General features: G+C 42.0%; 1 protein-coding gene across 1 annotated transcript in view; it reads right to left on the bottom strand.

The window, feature by feature from the left end:
- Nucleotides 1–1745: 1745 nt before the first annotated feature.
- The window catches only part of cfdp1 (craniofacial development protein 1), a 229138-nt gene continuing 212379 nt past the window's right edge, over nucleotides 1746–18504 (bottom strand). Inside the window, exon 7 of the mRNA XM_072279520.1 lies at nucleotides 1746–2292. Within this exon, the coding sequence (XP_072135621.1) occupies nucleotides 2202–2292 (91 nt within the window). The 3' untranslated portion in view covers nucleotides 1746–2201. The remainder of the gene's footprint in view (nucleotides 2293–18504) is intronic.

Here is an 18504-nt window from a genome sequence, read left to right as displayed (position 1 = left end):
CCTTCTTAGATATAAAAATAAAATTTGTCATAGAAATCCAGTCTCTGACGTGTTCTTGCTGCCAGTTTATATTTGTTTGTTCCCCTTAAGATTTTGGTTAATAGTGACTAACCAAAGCCTTGGGAAAGCATGTACTTTTCTCTCCTAAGGACATGAGTGAGAAACTCACTACATGGGGAGAAGGCAGGGGGGAGTTTTGATTAAACATGAGATATAAGCATTGCTTCACCAGTATGTACTTTTAATCTCTTTCTTGCATTTTGTATCATACCGACAATCCACGTTTACCGCGGCTGATGAGACGGCTGGTCTTCTCTCTGAATCATGTATTCAGCCTAGTTAAGGAAATCTATTCGGGTCAGAGTAGATGGAAAGTGCATTAATCTGAAACTTCATCCAAGGGGAAATGTCTCAAATGATGAATGTCTCTGATGCCGCATTGTCAAGCTGGGCTAGGTGATCAGGTGTGGCTTGAAACCACAACCAGCTGACTCAAAACAAACATGTCACTTAAGTCACAGTACTAAAGTCAAGATATTATGATAGCAACAACTCTGCTGAAGTGCCTTTAACCTGAAACTGCACTTGCTTGTCTTTCCACAGATGCTTCCTTATTTTCTGTGTTTCCAGCATCTGTGTGTTTCTGATTTTACTTTCCTATTAAATTCACTGTCACTTCTCTTTCTAGAATGCCAATTTTGAATTTCTGCTCTGCTCTGACAAAGGGACTTGAACTTGAAACATTAGCTTTATTTCTGTGTCTAAATCCTAAACTGCTCTCTGGAATGCATCTGCCCTCTGAATAATCCCTTGTTTCAGGCAGAGCAGTTCCCACAGAGGGAATCTCAGGGATAGTCACATTCTTGCATCTTATGTCCTATATCCATGATAACTAACTGGGTTAACTCTCAGGTTATTCAAAAGAGTTGCTTGCTGGTGGTGTAGTGGCATCTGCACTGGACTTCGAGGCAAGGGGTCCCAGGTTCAAATCCAGCTGGCTCCTAGTATGCTTTCCATCTGTGCGGGCTCAGTATTGAGCTAGCAACCACACCTTGTAAAAAAAACAGACAATTGCTAAAGAAACTGCAAGGTTGCTACCTGATGCAGTACAAGGCGTGGAAAGGAACAACATCTTCAAAAGAATCTTTGGTAAATTTTCCAGCACAAAGAGACCAATTGGACTATGCTCACATCACTTCCCAGCTAATTCAAGCTCACTCCTGTTGACAATTTCTTCATCTATTTTCTCCCTCTTTAACTTGTCAAGATGCCCTTTAAATACACCTATTACTCATGTTGGAAATTTAATCAAGCAATTGTCATGAGTTTAAATTGCTGATGGGGCCTGGTGTTCTTTGCAACTGCAGCTATTTCAGCCAATGAAAACTGCTTAATATTGCCCATAATTCAGGCTGATCTATTCCAGCACATTTTCAATACCCACTAGGAAAGGCCCGACACCAGCGTTGTCAACTCAATGAACAAGTATCTCTTGATATTATTAAACAACCACAAAGTAATTAAAAGTGTGAGACATGGAATTGTTTACCAGCAGTTCAATTAGTAATCTTTAAAAAAACACAAACCAGACCAAAAAATAGACTTTAGTTTACACTCTTATTTTCAATTTCTCATCTAGAAGTTCAATTGGTATTTTAAAGGACACAACTGTTGAGTATGGTATGAAATTAAAATCGACCATTACCAATTTTCAATAGAGCTAGGGAAGATAATGACTCATGTGGTGATATTAATTTTCATTTTAATTGTGTAAACACATCAGCAACATTCATGATTAAGACTGCAGATATCAAAAACAAATAGAAACAACTGAAGTACAAATAATTACTTTGTCCTGTTGAACAAGAGTGGTGTCACCAAATAACATCAATGCAAGTCCAGTCAAGCAGGAAGTTCTAAAACATCCAATGATTTTTGTCACCTCATTGAACCAGATTAAATAAGACATTTTGATACTATTAGCCAACTACCAATCATTATTTAAAAAAACATTTATCTTCAATAGAAAGTTGACAATAAAAAACTACAATGGAATTCACAGGAAAGTAGAGGCCAGACATTGCTTACAGTTCTTGAGGGGCAGCCACATATCACTGGCTGCTGCTGTACTCAGAATTGATGAGGAGTATTTTGGATGCAGATTTACATTAAGCAAATGACTTTTGGCTGCAAGATTAAAGTTATGGCTTCATGTTGCTCAGCCGGATGTCACGTTCCAGCTCAAACTGCCGGTGATCAACTCTATCCAAGAAAGCTTTCCGTTCAATGTACCTGCAGGGAGAAATAGTGGCAGATTAGAATCAGAATCAGGTTTAATATCACTGACATATGTCATGAACCTTGCAGCAGCACACAGCATACATAAAAAACTATAAATTACATAAGAAATATAAGTTAAATAAGGACTGCAAAAATGGCAAGATGTTGTTCAAGGGTTGGTTCATTGTTCAGAAATCTGATGGCAGGGAGGAAAGAATCTGTTCCTAAAATGTTGCGTATGTGTCTTTAGGCTCCTGTACCTTCTCCCTGCTGATAATTAATAAATTTAAATTTTAAAGAAACAGCAAAGTCAGGTTTAATGAGATTCAAATACAAGATTTGGATAGCAAATAAAAAAGTGTGGAAGCAACAGAAGATGCTGAAAATGCACAGCAAGTCTGAGAGCGTTTGAAGAGAGCATGTAATACCTCGCACTCTGTCTATACTCATGGCATACACCGGATTTCTCATATGACGCCATTGTCTTTCAATTTCCAATACGCATAACATTTTTATTAATTCACACAAATAAATATATTTGTAAACCATATGCCTTCAATAGTGCAATTGCTAAAGCAGTCGACAATTTCTCAAAGTAATTAATCATTTTAATTTTTAAAAGTTGGTTCAGCTTGATAATCTTATAATAGGTCATATAACAGACAAGTGTGAGCAGGCACTATCATATGAAACCCACCTCTCCTTTATGCAGTCAAAATTTCAAAGTACATTGAGATTTATAAAACCTTGAGATTTGTCTCTTCAGGCAGTCACGAAACAAAGAAACCCAACAGAACCATTAAAAAGAAAAGAAGACCGTCAAACACCCAGTGTGCAGAGAGAGGAAAAAAATGGTGCAAACAATAAAAGCAAGCAAACAGCATTCAGAACTGAAGTTCACAAAGCCAGGTATCACTGCAGCCTATCCGGAAGTCCGCTCATTGCAAGCCACATCTGGGAGAAACTAAGCAGAGGGGCAGTTACACCTGAATTGGGATCTTATTCATTCCTTTGTTAATCCCATATGATCACTTACATATTTATACAGTAAATTTCTAAGTGACCTGTACCAGCACTAATCCACTCCCTAAAGATGCAAACCCTACTCAAACAATGTAATTATAATTAAGTTTATACCATTCCTTAATTGTCAGCACACAGTGTAGGATCTCTCTTGTTTAATTGCTGAGATAAAGTAAAGTAAAGGCATCCGTTAGTCTTGCGAGACCATGGATCTGCGTCTGGAAAGTCTTCACTCTCCAGGGCACAGGCCTGGGCAAGCTTGTGTGGAAGACCAGCAGTTGCCCATGCTGCAAGTCTCCCCTCTCCATGACACCAATGTTGTCCAAGGGAAGGGCATTAGGACCCATACAGCTTGGCACCAGCATCGTCGCAGAGCAATGTGTGATTAAGTGCCTTCCTCAAGGACACAACATGTTGCCTCGGCTGGGTCTCAAACTCACGGCCTTCAGATCACTAGTCCAATGCCTTAACCACTTGGCCACGTGCTCACTTATTGCTGAGATAGCTTCTCAGATAAACCAAGTGCCAAGACTGACGGCTACAACATGGAACGTAAAGTTCTAAAGCATTTCTTTCCTCAGCTAGTGGCTTTGGTTGGAGTTGACTGGGATTCAGAAATGAGGATGTTAAAATCACTGCAGCTTTTAACTTGGAAGTGAAATTGATTTATTATTGTCACGTACCCGTACCATGATGGAGTGAAAAGCCTTGTCTTGCATACTGTTCATTCAGATCAAATCATTGCAGTACATTGAGATAAAACAAAGTAAAGCAATAACAATGCAAAATAAAGTGTTCCACTCACAGAGAAATTGCAGTGCAGATGAACAATAAGGTGCACGATTACAACAAGGTAGAATATGAGGTCAAGAGTTCAATGCATCATACTAGGGAATTATTTCACAGTTTTATAATAGCAGAGCCTGTGACATGTTTTAAGGCTTTTGTATCTTCTGCCCAATGGCAGAGGGGAGAACAGAGAACATCCAAGGTGAGCGAGATCTTTGAAAATGCTGGCTGCTTTACTGAGGCAGCAAAAAGTGTAGACAGTCTTCGGAAGGGAGGCTGGGTTCCACGATGTGCTGAGCAGGTTCCTGCAGTCACAATCAGAGTAGTCGCCACACTAAACCATTACGGTATGAATCTGATAAGATTGTTTCTACAGCGTATCATGGAAACTGGTAAGGGTCAATGGAGATGTGCCAGATTTCTTTCCCCTTCTGAGGAAGTAGAAATGTTGGTGAGCTTCCCTGGCCACGATGCACATGTGGTTGCACCAGAACAGGCTACTGATGATGTCTGCACTTTGGAACATGAACCTCTCAACCCTTTCAAACCTCAGCACAGTTAATGAAGACGAGCAAGGGCATTGTCCCCCATCCTGAAGTCAAAAACCAGCTCTTTCGTTTTGTTGACATTTGGGAAAGGGTGTTGTCATGACACCATGTTCCTAAGCTCTCTATCTCCTTCCTGTATTCTTACATTCCAGTATTTCAATTCATTGTTATTTGAGAAAACTGCCCATTGTGGTGGCATCCTCTGTAAATTTGTACAAAGAGTTAGAGCAAAAATCTGTGCACGCAGTCATGAGTGTGCAGGGAGTAGAGTCGGGAGATGAGGACACAACCTTGCAGAGCACCTGTGTTTAGAATAATTGTGGTGTATTTTGCGAATCTGTTGCTGCAATGTCCGTCGCACAGAATTATTCCACCCTATGAGGTAAAAAATAGAAACTTAGCCTCGGTTAATCTATATTTCCAATTTACTTCTTTTAACCTTTATCTGCTAAGGCATTAATTCATGCTATGAGACAGGTGGCCTTTAACTGGGGACTGTAATTCCAACTGGCTTCATGGCAGCAGCTGGAACAGTAATATGCAATGGGAATGCTGGTTGACTTTTTCCTGCCAATCCAGACAGATTAATGTTTTCCGTACCATCCTCACTGGCTGTCCTGCAGAGTTTAGCTAAATTATCTGGACCGGAGAATGACCCTGAAATATTCCTGATGTGCAGAACCCAAATGACACGTCACACTCTGCATTCACCCACTGAGAGCCATTTAGCTTCACTTTACAGAATGATCAAACTCAGCCTGTCACATAGGGAATGCCTATCAAGCCACATTCTAGTTAGGTGCGGCTCTTAAAGCAAAATATTCATGAGGTACACTGTGATTCAATGAGCAGGACAGAATATGTTGTGAAGCAGCATTGTGGGAGATTGTGGCTATTTGCCAGTCATTGCACATGCACAGTAATTAACACATTTTACAGCCACTTCTTAAACAAAAACACACACAAAAATACCATTATTCCCAGTATTCAATGCATGTGTTGTGTTATTAATATTTTTGTGCAGAAAATAATCAGTTCACCTTTAGCCCTGCAGGAACTGATCTCTGCAGACTGAGATTTTAGCTACGAGAGAAGAATGCTCAAAACAGTATACTGTACTGGCAAAGAATGAACTCAACCAAACACTATGACCTCCTGGTGAGTTAATTAAAGGAACATCAGATGATAACAGCAGAATGAACACAAAAAAGAGGTCCAGCAGGTCAAACATTGGTTGCACTGTGTACTTAATAAGAACTGATATGAAATTAGGAAGACGTTTTAATTCATTGAAACGAGATTCTACCTTTGGTTAAGAAAAACCTGATTTCAAACTGGAATTCTTTTGTAAGACTTTTTTAAAAATATAGAACGAAATCTCAAATATATGGAAATGAAGAATATGCACACTACAATAGACTCTTCAGAAAATTTGCCTAATTTATCTTTTCTACATCCTCATTTAATTTTTCACTGAAACAGCTTTCATAACCAAAATGCAACCACTGTCTTTCTGCTCAGGAGCCTGCATACAGGTCTCATAGAACATCATTCAACATCACACCACACAGATTAAAACCAAATACCCAAAGAAAAAAACTGATGCACAAAAGAAGTTGCTTTCATAGAGGCTTAAGCAGCATTCTTAAAACAGTGCATGCAGTTTCGACTGCCATACAATAGGAGGGGTGTGGTTAAGCTTGAGAAGGTGCAGAGGATATTCACTGAGATGTTGCCTAGGACAGATCGGATAGACTGTCTTTGTTATAAGACCATAAGACATAGGATCAGCTTGTCTTCATATGAAAAGTCGTTCTAACCTGGAATAATTTTCGTGAACATCCTTTAAACCCTCTCCCATTTCAACACATCTTTTCTGAGATAACGGGACCCAAACTGCCCACAATACCCCAAACGAGGCCTCACCAGTGCTTTATAAAGTCTCAACATTACATCCTTGCTTTTATATTCTAGTCCTCTTGAAATGAATGCTAACATCGCATTTCCCTTCCTCACCACAGACTCAACCTGCAAATCAACCTTTAGGGAATCCTGCACAAGCACTCCAAATCCCTTTGCACAGTTTTTTTGCATTTTCTCTCCATTTAGAAAATAGTCCATCTTTTCATTTCTTCTACCAAAGTGCATGACCATACACTTCCCAATACTGTATTCCACCTGCCACTTTTGTGCATTCTCCTAATCTGTCTAAGTCTGTTTGTAGCCTCTTTACTTTCTCATAGCTACCTGCCCCTCCACCTATCTTCATATCATCTGCTAACTTTGCAACAAAGCCATCAATTCCATCTTCCAAATCATTAACATATAACGTAAAAAGAATTGGTCACCAACACAGACCTCTGTGGAACACCACTAGTCACTGGCAGCCAATCAGAAAAGGCTCCCTTTATTCCCACTCTTTGCCTTTTGCCAATCAACCACTGCTTTATCCATGCAAGAATCTTCCCTATAATACCACGGGCTTGTAGTTTGTTAAGCAGCCTCATGTATGGCCCTTGTCAAAGACCTTCTGAAAATCCAAATACACAACATCAACTAATTCTCTTTTGTCTACCCAGCTTGTTATTTCTTCAAAGGATTCCAACTGAACTGCCAAGCAAAATTTTCCCTTGAGGAAAGCATTCTGACTACAAAACCACGTCCTTAACAATGAACTCCAACATCTTCCCAACCACTGAGGTCAGGCTAATTGGCCTATAATTTCCATTCTTCTGCCTCTCTCACTTCTTCCGGAATCATTCCAGAATCTAGTGATTCTTGAAAGACTATTAATGCCTCCACAATCTCTTCAGCCACCTCTTTTAGAACATTGGGGTACACATTGTGCTAGTGTCTGCCACCGTGAAGACTATGCAGAATACTTATTCAGTTCATCCACCATTTCCTTGCCGTTACTACCTCTCCAGCAGTCCAATATGCATTCTCGCCTCTTTTTTTCACTTTATATACCTGAAGAACCTTTTGGTATCCTCTTTAATATAATTGGCTAGCCTACTTTCATATTCCATCTTTACTTTCTTAAAGACTATTTAGTTGCCTTCTCTTGTTATTTGAAAGTTTCTCCATCCACTAACTTCCCACTAATTTTTCCTCCATTATATGCCCACTCTTTGGCATTTATGATGGCTTTGACTTCTCTTGTTAGCCATGGTTGTGTCATCTTGCCTTTAGATTATTTCTTCCTCTTTGGGATGTATATATCCTGTGGATTCTGTATTGCTTCCAGAAATTCCAGCCATTGCTGCTCTACCACCATCTCTGCCAGTGTTCCTTTCCAATCATTTCTAGCCATCTCCTCTCTCATGACTCTGTAATTCCCTTTACTCCACTGTAATACTGATACATCTAATTTTAGCTTCTCCTTCTCAAAATTCAGGGTGAATTTGATCATATTATGATCACTTGCCCCATAGGGTTATTTTACCTTAAGTTCTCTAATCAATTCTTGTTCATTGCAAACATCCAATCCAGAATAGCTGATCCCCTATTGGGCTCAACCATGGGCTGCTCTAAAAAGCCATCTCGTAGATATTCTAGGCATTCCCCTTTTGGAATCCAGCACCAACCTGACTTTCCCAATCTACTTGCATATTGAAATCCTCCATGAATATTGTAGCATTGCCCTTTTGGCATGCGTTTTCTATCTCCCATAGTAACTTCTATGCCATATCCTTACAACTGTTTGGGGATCTATATATAACTCCCATCACGGTCTTCTTATCTTTGCAGTTCCTTAGCTCTATCGACAATGATTCAACACCTTCCAACCTCTTTCTAATGATTTGATTTCATTTTTTACCAACAGAGCCACACCACCCCCTCTGCCTTCCTGCCCATCCTTTCGATACAATGTGTATCCATGGACGTTAATCTCCCAGTTGTTATCCCAAGCATTCCTCTGCCAAATCATTCTATTCTTATGCTCACTGGCACGTGGCACAGGTAGCAATCCAGGGATTACTGCCCTGGAGGTCCTGTTTCTCAGCTTTCTACCTTGCTTCCTAAAATCTCCCTGTAGAACTTCGTCACCTTGTCTACCTATGTCATTTGTGCCCACCCTCACCCTTGAGAATGCCACGAACCCAAACTGAGACATCCATGATTCTGACACCAGGGGGGGCAACATACCATTCAGATGTCTCTATTGTGCTCACAGAACCTCATTTCTGTCCCTCTGAGGAATCTCCAATCAACACAACACTCCTCTTCACCTCTGCTCTTCTGAGCTACAGCACCAGACTCAGTGCTGGAGAGGCAGTCACTGCGGCTCCCCCCGGTAGGTCGCTCCCCCTCAACAGTATCTAAAGCTGTATACTTATTATTGAGGGGATGGACACAGGTGTACTTTGCACTGGCTGCACATTTCTCCTCCCTTCCCTGACAGTCACCCGATAGAAATATAGAAAATTATAAGCATGAGTCCTTTTCCTGTGGTAGAGTTATCAAAAACAAGAGGATGTTGGTGTGAGAGGAAGGAGTTTTACAGGGGACTTGAGGGGAAGATATTTTTTTAAACTCTAGAGAATTGCTGATAGCTGGAATTTGCTGCCAATGGTGGTGGTTCAAACAGATACAATCACTCAGTTTAAGAGACATTTGGATAGGCACTTAGATAGGCAAGGCATAGGAGGACATGGAGCTAATGCAAATAAATGGAATTAGTGTAGCTGGACAAAAAGACTGGCATGAAACTGATGGACCTGAAGACCCATTTCTGTGATATACAACTCACTGGCTTTCTCTGGAGCAGGCCAATCTTGGATTTACTTGAAATGGTCTCATCTCCTATGCTTGTTACTGTACCTAGATACACTTTCACAGTATTAAAGAGATTATTCGAACTCTGACTTCTTTCAACTGATGCACAGATTTGTTTTTATTTGAGTAATTTCTAAACTTAACAATGTGATACAGATATTTTTTGACAAAACTGTGCTTCACAATCCCAGAATTATAACACAGCTGCTGTAAAACATTAATTATAGCAATCAATTCTCCAGTTTGATATATTGTACAGTCTCAGACCCACAGCTGTCACAAAATCCTTATTTTGTTTCACGCAGTATAAAACTATTCCCAACTCAGAAGAGCAGTTAGGGAGATTTTTCTTTAACTTGATCTTTGCTGTTATATTAATACTAGGGTTAGAGTAATATTATTGTGGCCTCCCTCTGAAGTATCCTAGAGCATAGAAGCAGACTATTCAGCCCATGAAGGTTATGCTGCACCCATTTATAGACGAGCCCTACCCTAACCCATTTTATCATCCCCACATTCCCATCACATTTTATCTGTTTCTACTTCTAATCCTATGGCAATTCACCTTCCAATCTGTTTACTTTTTGGGATAGGGAAGAGACTAGAGTAACTTGGGGAAGTCCATTGGTCACAGGAAGAATGCGTAAACTCTATACAGAAAGGTGACCTACACGTCGTATAGCTGGATCTTGTGAATGCCTATCGATCTGTGCCTCAACAGCTCATCAACTTTGTCATGGAGTTCTTTTACATTCCCGACTGCATTAGAGGGCTGGGTTCCAATTACATGCAGGACTTGGCTGGGTGAAGGCAGCATGTTTTTGGTCCGAGGCCTGTAAGAAAGAGAGGAAAGCCATGGTGGTGGAGGAGGTGACAAGTACAGAGCAGGAGCACTACAGGGTGAAGACAGTGGCACACGGCCACCGGGGAAGAATAACAACATGGGAGGGCACCGTCAATAGGTCAAGGTCCCACAAGCCAGACGCAGCTTCCTCATCAGTGCAACCTATGATATCTTGCCCTGCCTCGAAATCTTCACCAGTGGTTTGGCAGTGAGGATGACTGCCCCTTGTTTGATACCACTAATGTCAACCTCCAACGTATCCTGGCAGGATGGAAGACTGCACTGTCCCATGGGCACTAAAGAAACTGGCAGAAATCCTAGAGACTTGCAGCAGGATGCGAGAAATGGCCTTTCCACAGCAGGATGACAATTTATACCATTTGTTAAGGCTGGTAAGAGCGCTTAATGCACCTGTCCAAGAGCTTCCTCAGGACTCCTCTCCACAGCCAAAGAGTAGAATATGAGGGCATATCTTGGCAGACAGCTACAGTTCCCTACGGAAATCGCCACCACATCCCTCTGCCCAGACAAAGTACCATGGACCTCGGCTGCCAAGACAGTCCTCCTCATTGAGTTAAACATCCCATGGGAGGAAGGAGTGAAAGCTGCTCATGAGTGGAAGAGGCTGCAGTACCGGGACCTGGCAGCTGAGTGTAAGGAAGCTGGCTGGAGGACCATCATTTACCCATAAGACCATAAGATTTAGGAGCACAAGTAGGCCATTCGGCCCATCAAGTCTGTTCCTCCATTCAGTCATGGGCGGATCCACTTCATCCTGTCATCCCCACTCCGCTGCTTTCACCCCATACCCTTAGATGCCCTGGCTAATCAAGAATCTACCTATCTCTGCCTTAAATACACTCAATGACTTGGCCTCCACAGCCGCTTCTCACAACAAATTCCACAGATTTACCATCCTCTGACTAAAGCAATTTCTCCACATCTCAGTTCTAAAAGGACGTGCTTCAATCCTGAAGTCATGCCCTCTTGCCCTAGAATCCCCTACCATGGGAAATAACTTTGCCATATCTAATCTGTTCCAGCCTTTTAACATTTGGAATGTTTCTATGAGAACTCCCTTCATTCTCCTGAACTCCAGGGAATACAGCCCAAGAGCTGCCAGACGTTCTTTATACGGTAACCCTTTCATTCCTGGAATCATTCTCGTGAATATTCTCTGAACCCTCTCCAATGTCAGTACATCCCTTCTAAAATGAGGAGCCCAAAGCTGCACACAATACTCGAAGTGTGATGTAGCGAGTGCCTTATAGAGCCTCAACATCACATCCCTGCTCTTATATTCTATACCTCTGTAAATGAATACCAACATTGTATTCGCCTTCTTCACAACCGACTCAACCTATAGGTTAACCTTTAGGGTATCTTGCACAAGGACTCCCAAGCCTCTTTGAATCTCTGCATTTTGAATTCTCTCCCCATCTAAATAATAGTCTGCCTGTTTATTTCTTCCATCAAAGTGCATGACCATACACTTTCCAACATTGTATTTCATTTGCCACTTCTTTGCCCATTCCCCTAAACTATCTAAGTCTCTCTGCAGGCTTTCTGTTTCCTCAACACAACCTGCTCCTCCACCTATCTTCGTACCATCGGCAAATTTAGCCACAAATCCATTAATCCCATAGTCCAAATCATTGACATACATCGTAAAAAGTAACGGTCCCAACACCGGCCCCTGTGGAACTCCACTGGTAACCGGCAGCCAGCCAGAATAGGATCCCTTTATTCCCACTTTCTGTTTTCTGCCGATCAGCCAATGCTCCACCCATGCTAGTAACTTCCCTGTAATTCCATGGGCTCTTATCTTGCTAAGCAGCCTCATGTGCAGCACCTTGTCAAAGGCCTTCTGAAAATCCAAGTACACCACGTCCACTGCATCTCCTTTGTCTACCTTGCTTGTAATTTCCTCAAAGAATTGCAGTAGATTGTCAGGCAGGATCTTCCTTTCAGGAAACCATGCTGGCTTTGGCTTATCTTGTCATGTGCCTCCAGGAACGCAGTAATCTCATCCCTAACAATCGATTCCAACAACTCCCAACCACTGACGTCAGGCTAACAGGTCTATTGTTTCCTTTCTGCTTCCTCCCACCCTTCTTCAATAGTGCAGTAACATTTGTAATTTTCCAGTCATCCAGTACAATGCCAGAATCTATCAATTCTTGACAGATCATCATTAACGCCTCCGCAATCTCTCCAGCTACTTCCTTCAGAACCCGAGGGTGCATTCCATCAGGTCCAGGAGATTATCCACCCTCAGACCATTAAGTTTCCTGAGCAACTTCTCAGTTGTAATTTTCACTACACAAATCTCACTTCCCTGACACTCCTGAATGTCTGGTATACTGCAGACATCTTCCACTGATGTGAAGACTGATGCAAGATACGCATTCAGCTCCTCTGTCATCTCTGTATCTCTCATTACAATATCTCCAGCATCATTTTGTACTGGTCCTATATCTACCCTCGACTTTTTTTTTTACTCTTTATATACTTAAGAAAGCTTTTAGTATCTTCTTTGATATTAGTCGCCTGCTTCCTCTCATAATTCGTCTTTTCCTTCTGAATGACCTTCTTAAATTTCCTTCTGCAAGTTTTTAAAAGCTTCCTGTTATATACCCCGTAATGGGTTAAAAGAACCAGCAGAAATTGAACACACCTGGAGTCTGTTTTTGCTGTTAACTAATTCTATTTTATTAGTAACTACGTAATAAAGTAACATAAAACCAGATAAATCAAACAGGTTAGCAGAATTTATGCATATATATAGGCGTGTAAATACAAAACCCAAACTTCTTCAAACTTAGGTGGTAATTAATATGGTCTTACGACAGCATGTAAAAAAAAAGTTCAGTTCAGATGCACAGGTTAATTAATGCGAGATGTTTGTAATCCAAAGGCGAATGTTGTGAGAAGGCAATTACGTCGATATTCCACAGATTCCATGACAGCAATACAAAATAACAATAGTAGTAGGTTTTATCCCCAAAGTTGTTCCACTCCGCACACGGTATATCACCGACAGTGATCTTCAACGAACATCCTTTTAACACAAGTGGTACCACACCCAAATTCAGCTACAGAACATCTCAAAGTGGTGGCCACAGGATACTCCAACAGAATCCACGTATGGATTATCACAAAGGGGACCCTTTTCAAGGGAACCACCACCCAGGCAAGGCTTAACACACCGGTAGATTCCACAAGGTTACCCAAAACACACAACGTGATAGCCACGTATCCGGTTCCACGACATACGAAATAACTCCAACACTGACTTGCCACAGGAGTGCCTTTCTTCAGTGAACTACCACACCCAGACAAAGGGTAAACAACACACGTGGTATTCACAAAGGTTTTCCCCTCACCAGAGAACCCACTCCTGTGGATAAACCAAGTGACAATCACACTTTCGTAGTCAAATGCGAACAAACTCACCCTCACGGGCTACTTAGAGAGAGAGTCCAAACAGTGATCTCTTTTTCACTAGGTTTCTTCTGTTTCAAACCTATCTCTCCTCTTTTCTCTTCCTGCAAACTTGTTCTAGTTGCAGAAAATTTGTGAGAGTCATTTATCAATACTCAGGATTGATCTCAATTCACCCCTTTTGGGCTACTGAAAATTCAAACCAGCGACTGACTCACTGGTGTCTTCCATTGACCAAATCCATCTTGACTCTAACTGTGTGTGTCTGTGTGTCCTTGTATATTCAAAACAAGCTGCAGAGAAACCATAACATCGATTATCCATCAAATAACTCCACCCCCCTCTCTCTCTCTCTGGAGTAGCTCAAACAGTGTCCAAAAGTCAGTCTCATTCTCCCGACGTATTAAAGTGACAGTCCGCAGAAAATATGAATCCTAGAGATACGTAACATTCCCAATCCTCTATCTTCCCACTAACTTTGGCTTCCTTGTATGTCCTCTCTTTTGCTTTTACTTTGGCTCTGACTTCACTTGTCAGACACGGTAGTCTCCTTCTTCCATTTGAAAATTTCTTCTTATTTGGAATATCTGTCTTGCATTTCCCTCATTTTTCACAGAAACTCCAGCCATTGCTGCTCTGCAGTCCTTCCTGCAAATGTCCCTTTCCAGTCAACTTCGGCCAGTTCCCCTCTCATGCCATTGTAATTTCCTTTATTCCACTGAAATACTAACACATTAAGTTTTATTTTTTCCCTTCTCAAATTTCAAAGTGAGCTCAATCATATTGTGATCACTGTTCCCTAAGGGTTCCTGAACCTTAAGTTTTCTTATCACCTCCTGATGTTTACACAACATCCAATCCAGCACAGCCGATCCCCTAGTGGGCTCAACAACAAGTTGTTCTAAAAAGCCATCCCTTAGACATTTTATAAATTCTCTCTCTTGAGGTCCAGTACTGGTCTGTTTTCCCAACCTACTTTCATGTTAAAATTCCCAACGATTATCATGACATTGAGTTTCTGATATGCCTTTTCTATATCCTGCTGTAATTTGTAATCCACATCCTGGCTGCTGTTTGGAGGCCTGTAGACAACTGCCATGAGGGTCCTTTTACCCTTGCCATTTCTTAACTCAACCCATAGAGACTCTACATCTTTTAATCCTATGTCAACTCTTTCCAATGATTTAATATTATTTCTTATACATAGAGCCTCACTACTCCCTCTGCCATCTAACCTATCTTTCCGATACACCGTATATCCTTGGACGTTCAGCTCCCAATGGCAGCCATCCTTTAGCCAAGTTTCAGAGATGGCCACAACAACACATTTGCCAATCTGTAGCTGAATTTCAAGATCGTCCATTTTATTTCTTATGCCACATGCATTCAAATACAACACTCTCAGTCCAGTATTTGTTGCTTTCTGTTTTAACTGCACAATGTCTCTTTTGCCCTGTAACTCATGCCACTGGCTTTGATGAAGCCTCATCTTCAGCCTGTTCTTTCTATAATTTCTGTTGCATGCTAACTTTGATTTATTTCCATTTTCCCCTTCCTCACCCTATCACTCTGATTCCCATCCCCCTGTCAAATTAGTTTAAACCCTCCCTAACAGCTCTATTAACTGTGCCCGCTAGGATATTGGAGCCCTTTGGGTTCAGGTGTAACCTGTCCTTTTGGTACAGGTCGTACCTCCCCCAGAAGAGACCCCAATGATCCAGAAATCTGAATCCCTGCCCCCTACACCAGTCTCTCAGCCACACATTAATACACCTGATTATGCTATTCTTGCACTCGCTAGCACGTGGCACAGCCAGCAATCCTGAGGTTACTACCCTAGAGGTCCTGCTTTTAAGCTTCCTACCTAACTCCCTGAATTCTCTCTTCAGGACCTCCTCCCTTTTTCTACCTATGTCATTGGTACCGATGTGTACCAAGACTTCTGGCTGGTCACCCTATCCCTTCAGAATACTCTGCACCTGATCCGAGATGTCCCATACCCTGGCAGCTGGGAGGCAACACACCATGCGGGTATCTCCATCAGGCTGACAGAACCTCCTGTTTGTTCCCCTCATTATGAAATCCCCTATGACTACGGCATTTCTCACCTTCCTCTCTCCCTTCTGCACCACGGAACTAGGCTCAGTGCCAGAGACCCGATCACCGTGACTGTCCTCTGTCAGGTTATCCCCCTCAACCGTATCCAAAGCAAGATAACAATTACTGAGGGGGATGGCCACAGGGGATGTTCTCTACCATCTGAGCTCTTTGCCTCGCTTCTCTGACCGTTACCAAATTATCTGACTCCTGCACAACGGGTGACTAACGACCTGTAGCTCCTCTCTACCTCCTGTTCACTCTCCCTAATAACCTGTAGGTCATCGAGCCGCAGCTCCAGATCCCAAACACGGTCTCTCAGGAGCTGCGTCTCGGTGCACCTGGCACAGATGTGGCCATCTGGGAGACTGGAAGATTCCCAGGATTCCCACATCTGACACCCAGAGCAAAATACTAACCCTACTGACATGCTATCTCTCCCTCAAAAAAATGCAAGAAAAAAACCAAAAAAATGAAGTCTGCTTACCCACTTACTTCGCCGAAGCCTGTCACTTCTACTCTCGCCACTGGCCTATTCCCGACAGCTGGTCGCCCCAACAACGGCCGTTCTGCCTATTCCTTTGGTACTTTTACTTAGTTTGTCGCGCTGAATTACCGCCACTGATCATGAAGCTCTCATTTTAAATCAGTGCCTCTGACCTGCAAGATGCACTCATTCATTGAGCTTAGTTGCCACCGCTGATAGGCCCCGCACAATGGGCTAACACCCGTGAAGCTCTCGTTTTAAATCACTGCCTCTGACCTGCGAGAAGCACTCATTTGTCGAGCTTAGTTGCCATTGCTGATAGGCCCCGCACAATCCACACCCTGTGGAGGTAGGATGGCAGGGCTTCGCTGGTGCATCAATGACAAGGTTACTCTGTGATATGGCAGAGTCTGGAGTGAGGCCCTCAAGGAGGGCCACCAGTGAGTTGGCTGAAGAGGCAGAAAAGGGCAGCTTTTGGCTGTGGCTGAGGAAAAGGGACAGAAATTGGGGGACCAACTAACCCCAGTGAAAGGTGCAGGGGGTGGCCAGGAGACGTTCCAGCCATTGCTCCACTACCAGGAGCTGTACCAGGTCTAAGGGAGAGAAACATAATGAATGGTGGTCCCTGGGTGGTGGCTCTGCAGCTGACCTAGGGGCACTGTCGCAGGTGCGGCAGGCAGCAATGCCAAGCAGGAAACATTGTCCTGTAAATCTCACACACAGCAACAGAGTTTGGAATTGAATCTGGGCTGTGGACTGTGAAGTAACAGCTCGATAAACTATTTCTCCTACTTAATAGGTTCACTCAGATTAAAAACTCACAGATTCCCTGCTGAAGTTACACAATTGCTCAGAAACAGCTCTTTATCAAAAATGCTCAAAATTCCTGGATGCAACAGAAAGGTAGGTGGGGTAAGCTAGGGTGCAGTGATGCTTACCGTGGCATTAACTTGGATTTTAAAACGATTTCACTTATACTTAGAGATTAAACAACAAAAATGGCCCCAGGCAATTGGAAACTGGTTTGAACATACGGTCCCTATCGTATTCAAGCAGTATAAATCAACACAGACCCTCTTAAGGAAATTGTCTGCACTGTTAAAATTACTTCTTATTTGAAACCAAATGCTGAAACTCATGATTTTATAAATATTCAAATCAACCTTTCCCAAATTTATTTTGTTATCAGACAGTAGAAGAATTCTAGTAAATGGGTACAGAAATAAGGGACTTTTATAGCAGGAACACACACATTGGTTTGGTTTATGAACTACTATTTGTACACATTATATAGAAATATATGGAACATCTGTCATGTTAGTCTGATCAAAGTTACGGGCACATTCTTTAATTAACTGGAACTGATATTTCAAGACTTTAATTGATTAATATCAAACTACGTTACTGTAATCAAGCAAGACTGTTGGTGAGTGGAATAGCTAAAACCTTAGAAAAAAATTTATATGGCCCTAATTGATCCAGATTGGTATGTCTAATTAAGAGAGACATGGGAAAAGTGTTTTGTAATTTAAAAATACCAAAGGGTCAGCAGAGGTTAGTGTGATTTACAAGGAAGTATAGATGTTGCAATTCCAGAGATTACTTCACAGTTCCAGGAATCGTAAATAGATATTCTGCAGCTAAACCAAATAACTCAACCCCCAACCAGCAGGACGATTCTGGTGACCACTGCTAGCTGTACAAGACATTGCTGAGTCTGCACTTGGAGTATTGTGTGCAATTCTTGTCACTCTGCTATAGGAAGGATGTCATTAAGTTGGAGGGGGCCTCAGATCAGGATTTTCAAAGCAACACACAAGATGCTGGTGGATCTCAGCATGTCCAACAGCAAAAGTGGTGGGTAATGGTCAGTCAACATTTTGGGCCAAGACACTTAACTGGACAGAAAGAGTAAGAGGGGAGATGTATGTTGCTGGGCCTGGAGGGCTTGAGTTATAAGGAGAGACTGGAGAAGTTGGGACTATTTGCCCCAGTGAAGGTGACTAAGGGATAACTTTATAGAGGCTTAGAAACCTTACGGAGGTTGCTTGTTGTATGTTGGCTGCATGTTGCTCTGCTGAACACTGTGGACACGATATATTGACATTGGAATATGTAACAGTACTTGTGGGCTGTTCCCAGCACATCCTCAGATTGTGTCGGTTGTTAACACAAATGATGCATTTCATTGTGTTTCAATGTACATGTGATTA

The sequence above is a fragment of the Mobula birostris genome, chromosome 15, assembly GCF_030028105.1.
Source record: "Mobula birostris isolate sMobBir1 chromosome 15, sMobBir1.hap1, whole genome shotgun sequence".
In the NCBI taxonomy this organism is placed as follows: domain Eukaryota; kingdom Metazoa; phylum Chordata; class Chondrichthyes; order Myliobatiformes; family Myliobatidae; genus Mobula; species Mobula birostris.
The sequence above is the reverse complement of the archived record's forward strand: the minus strand, read 5'-3'. Positions and strand labels throughout refer to the sequence as shown.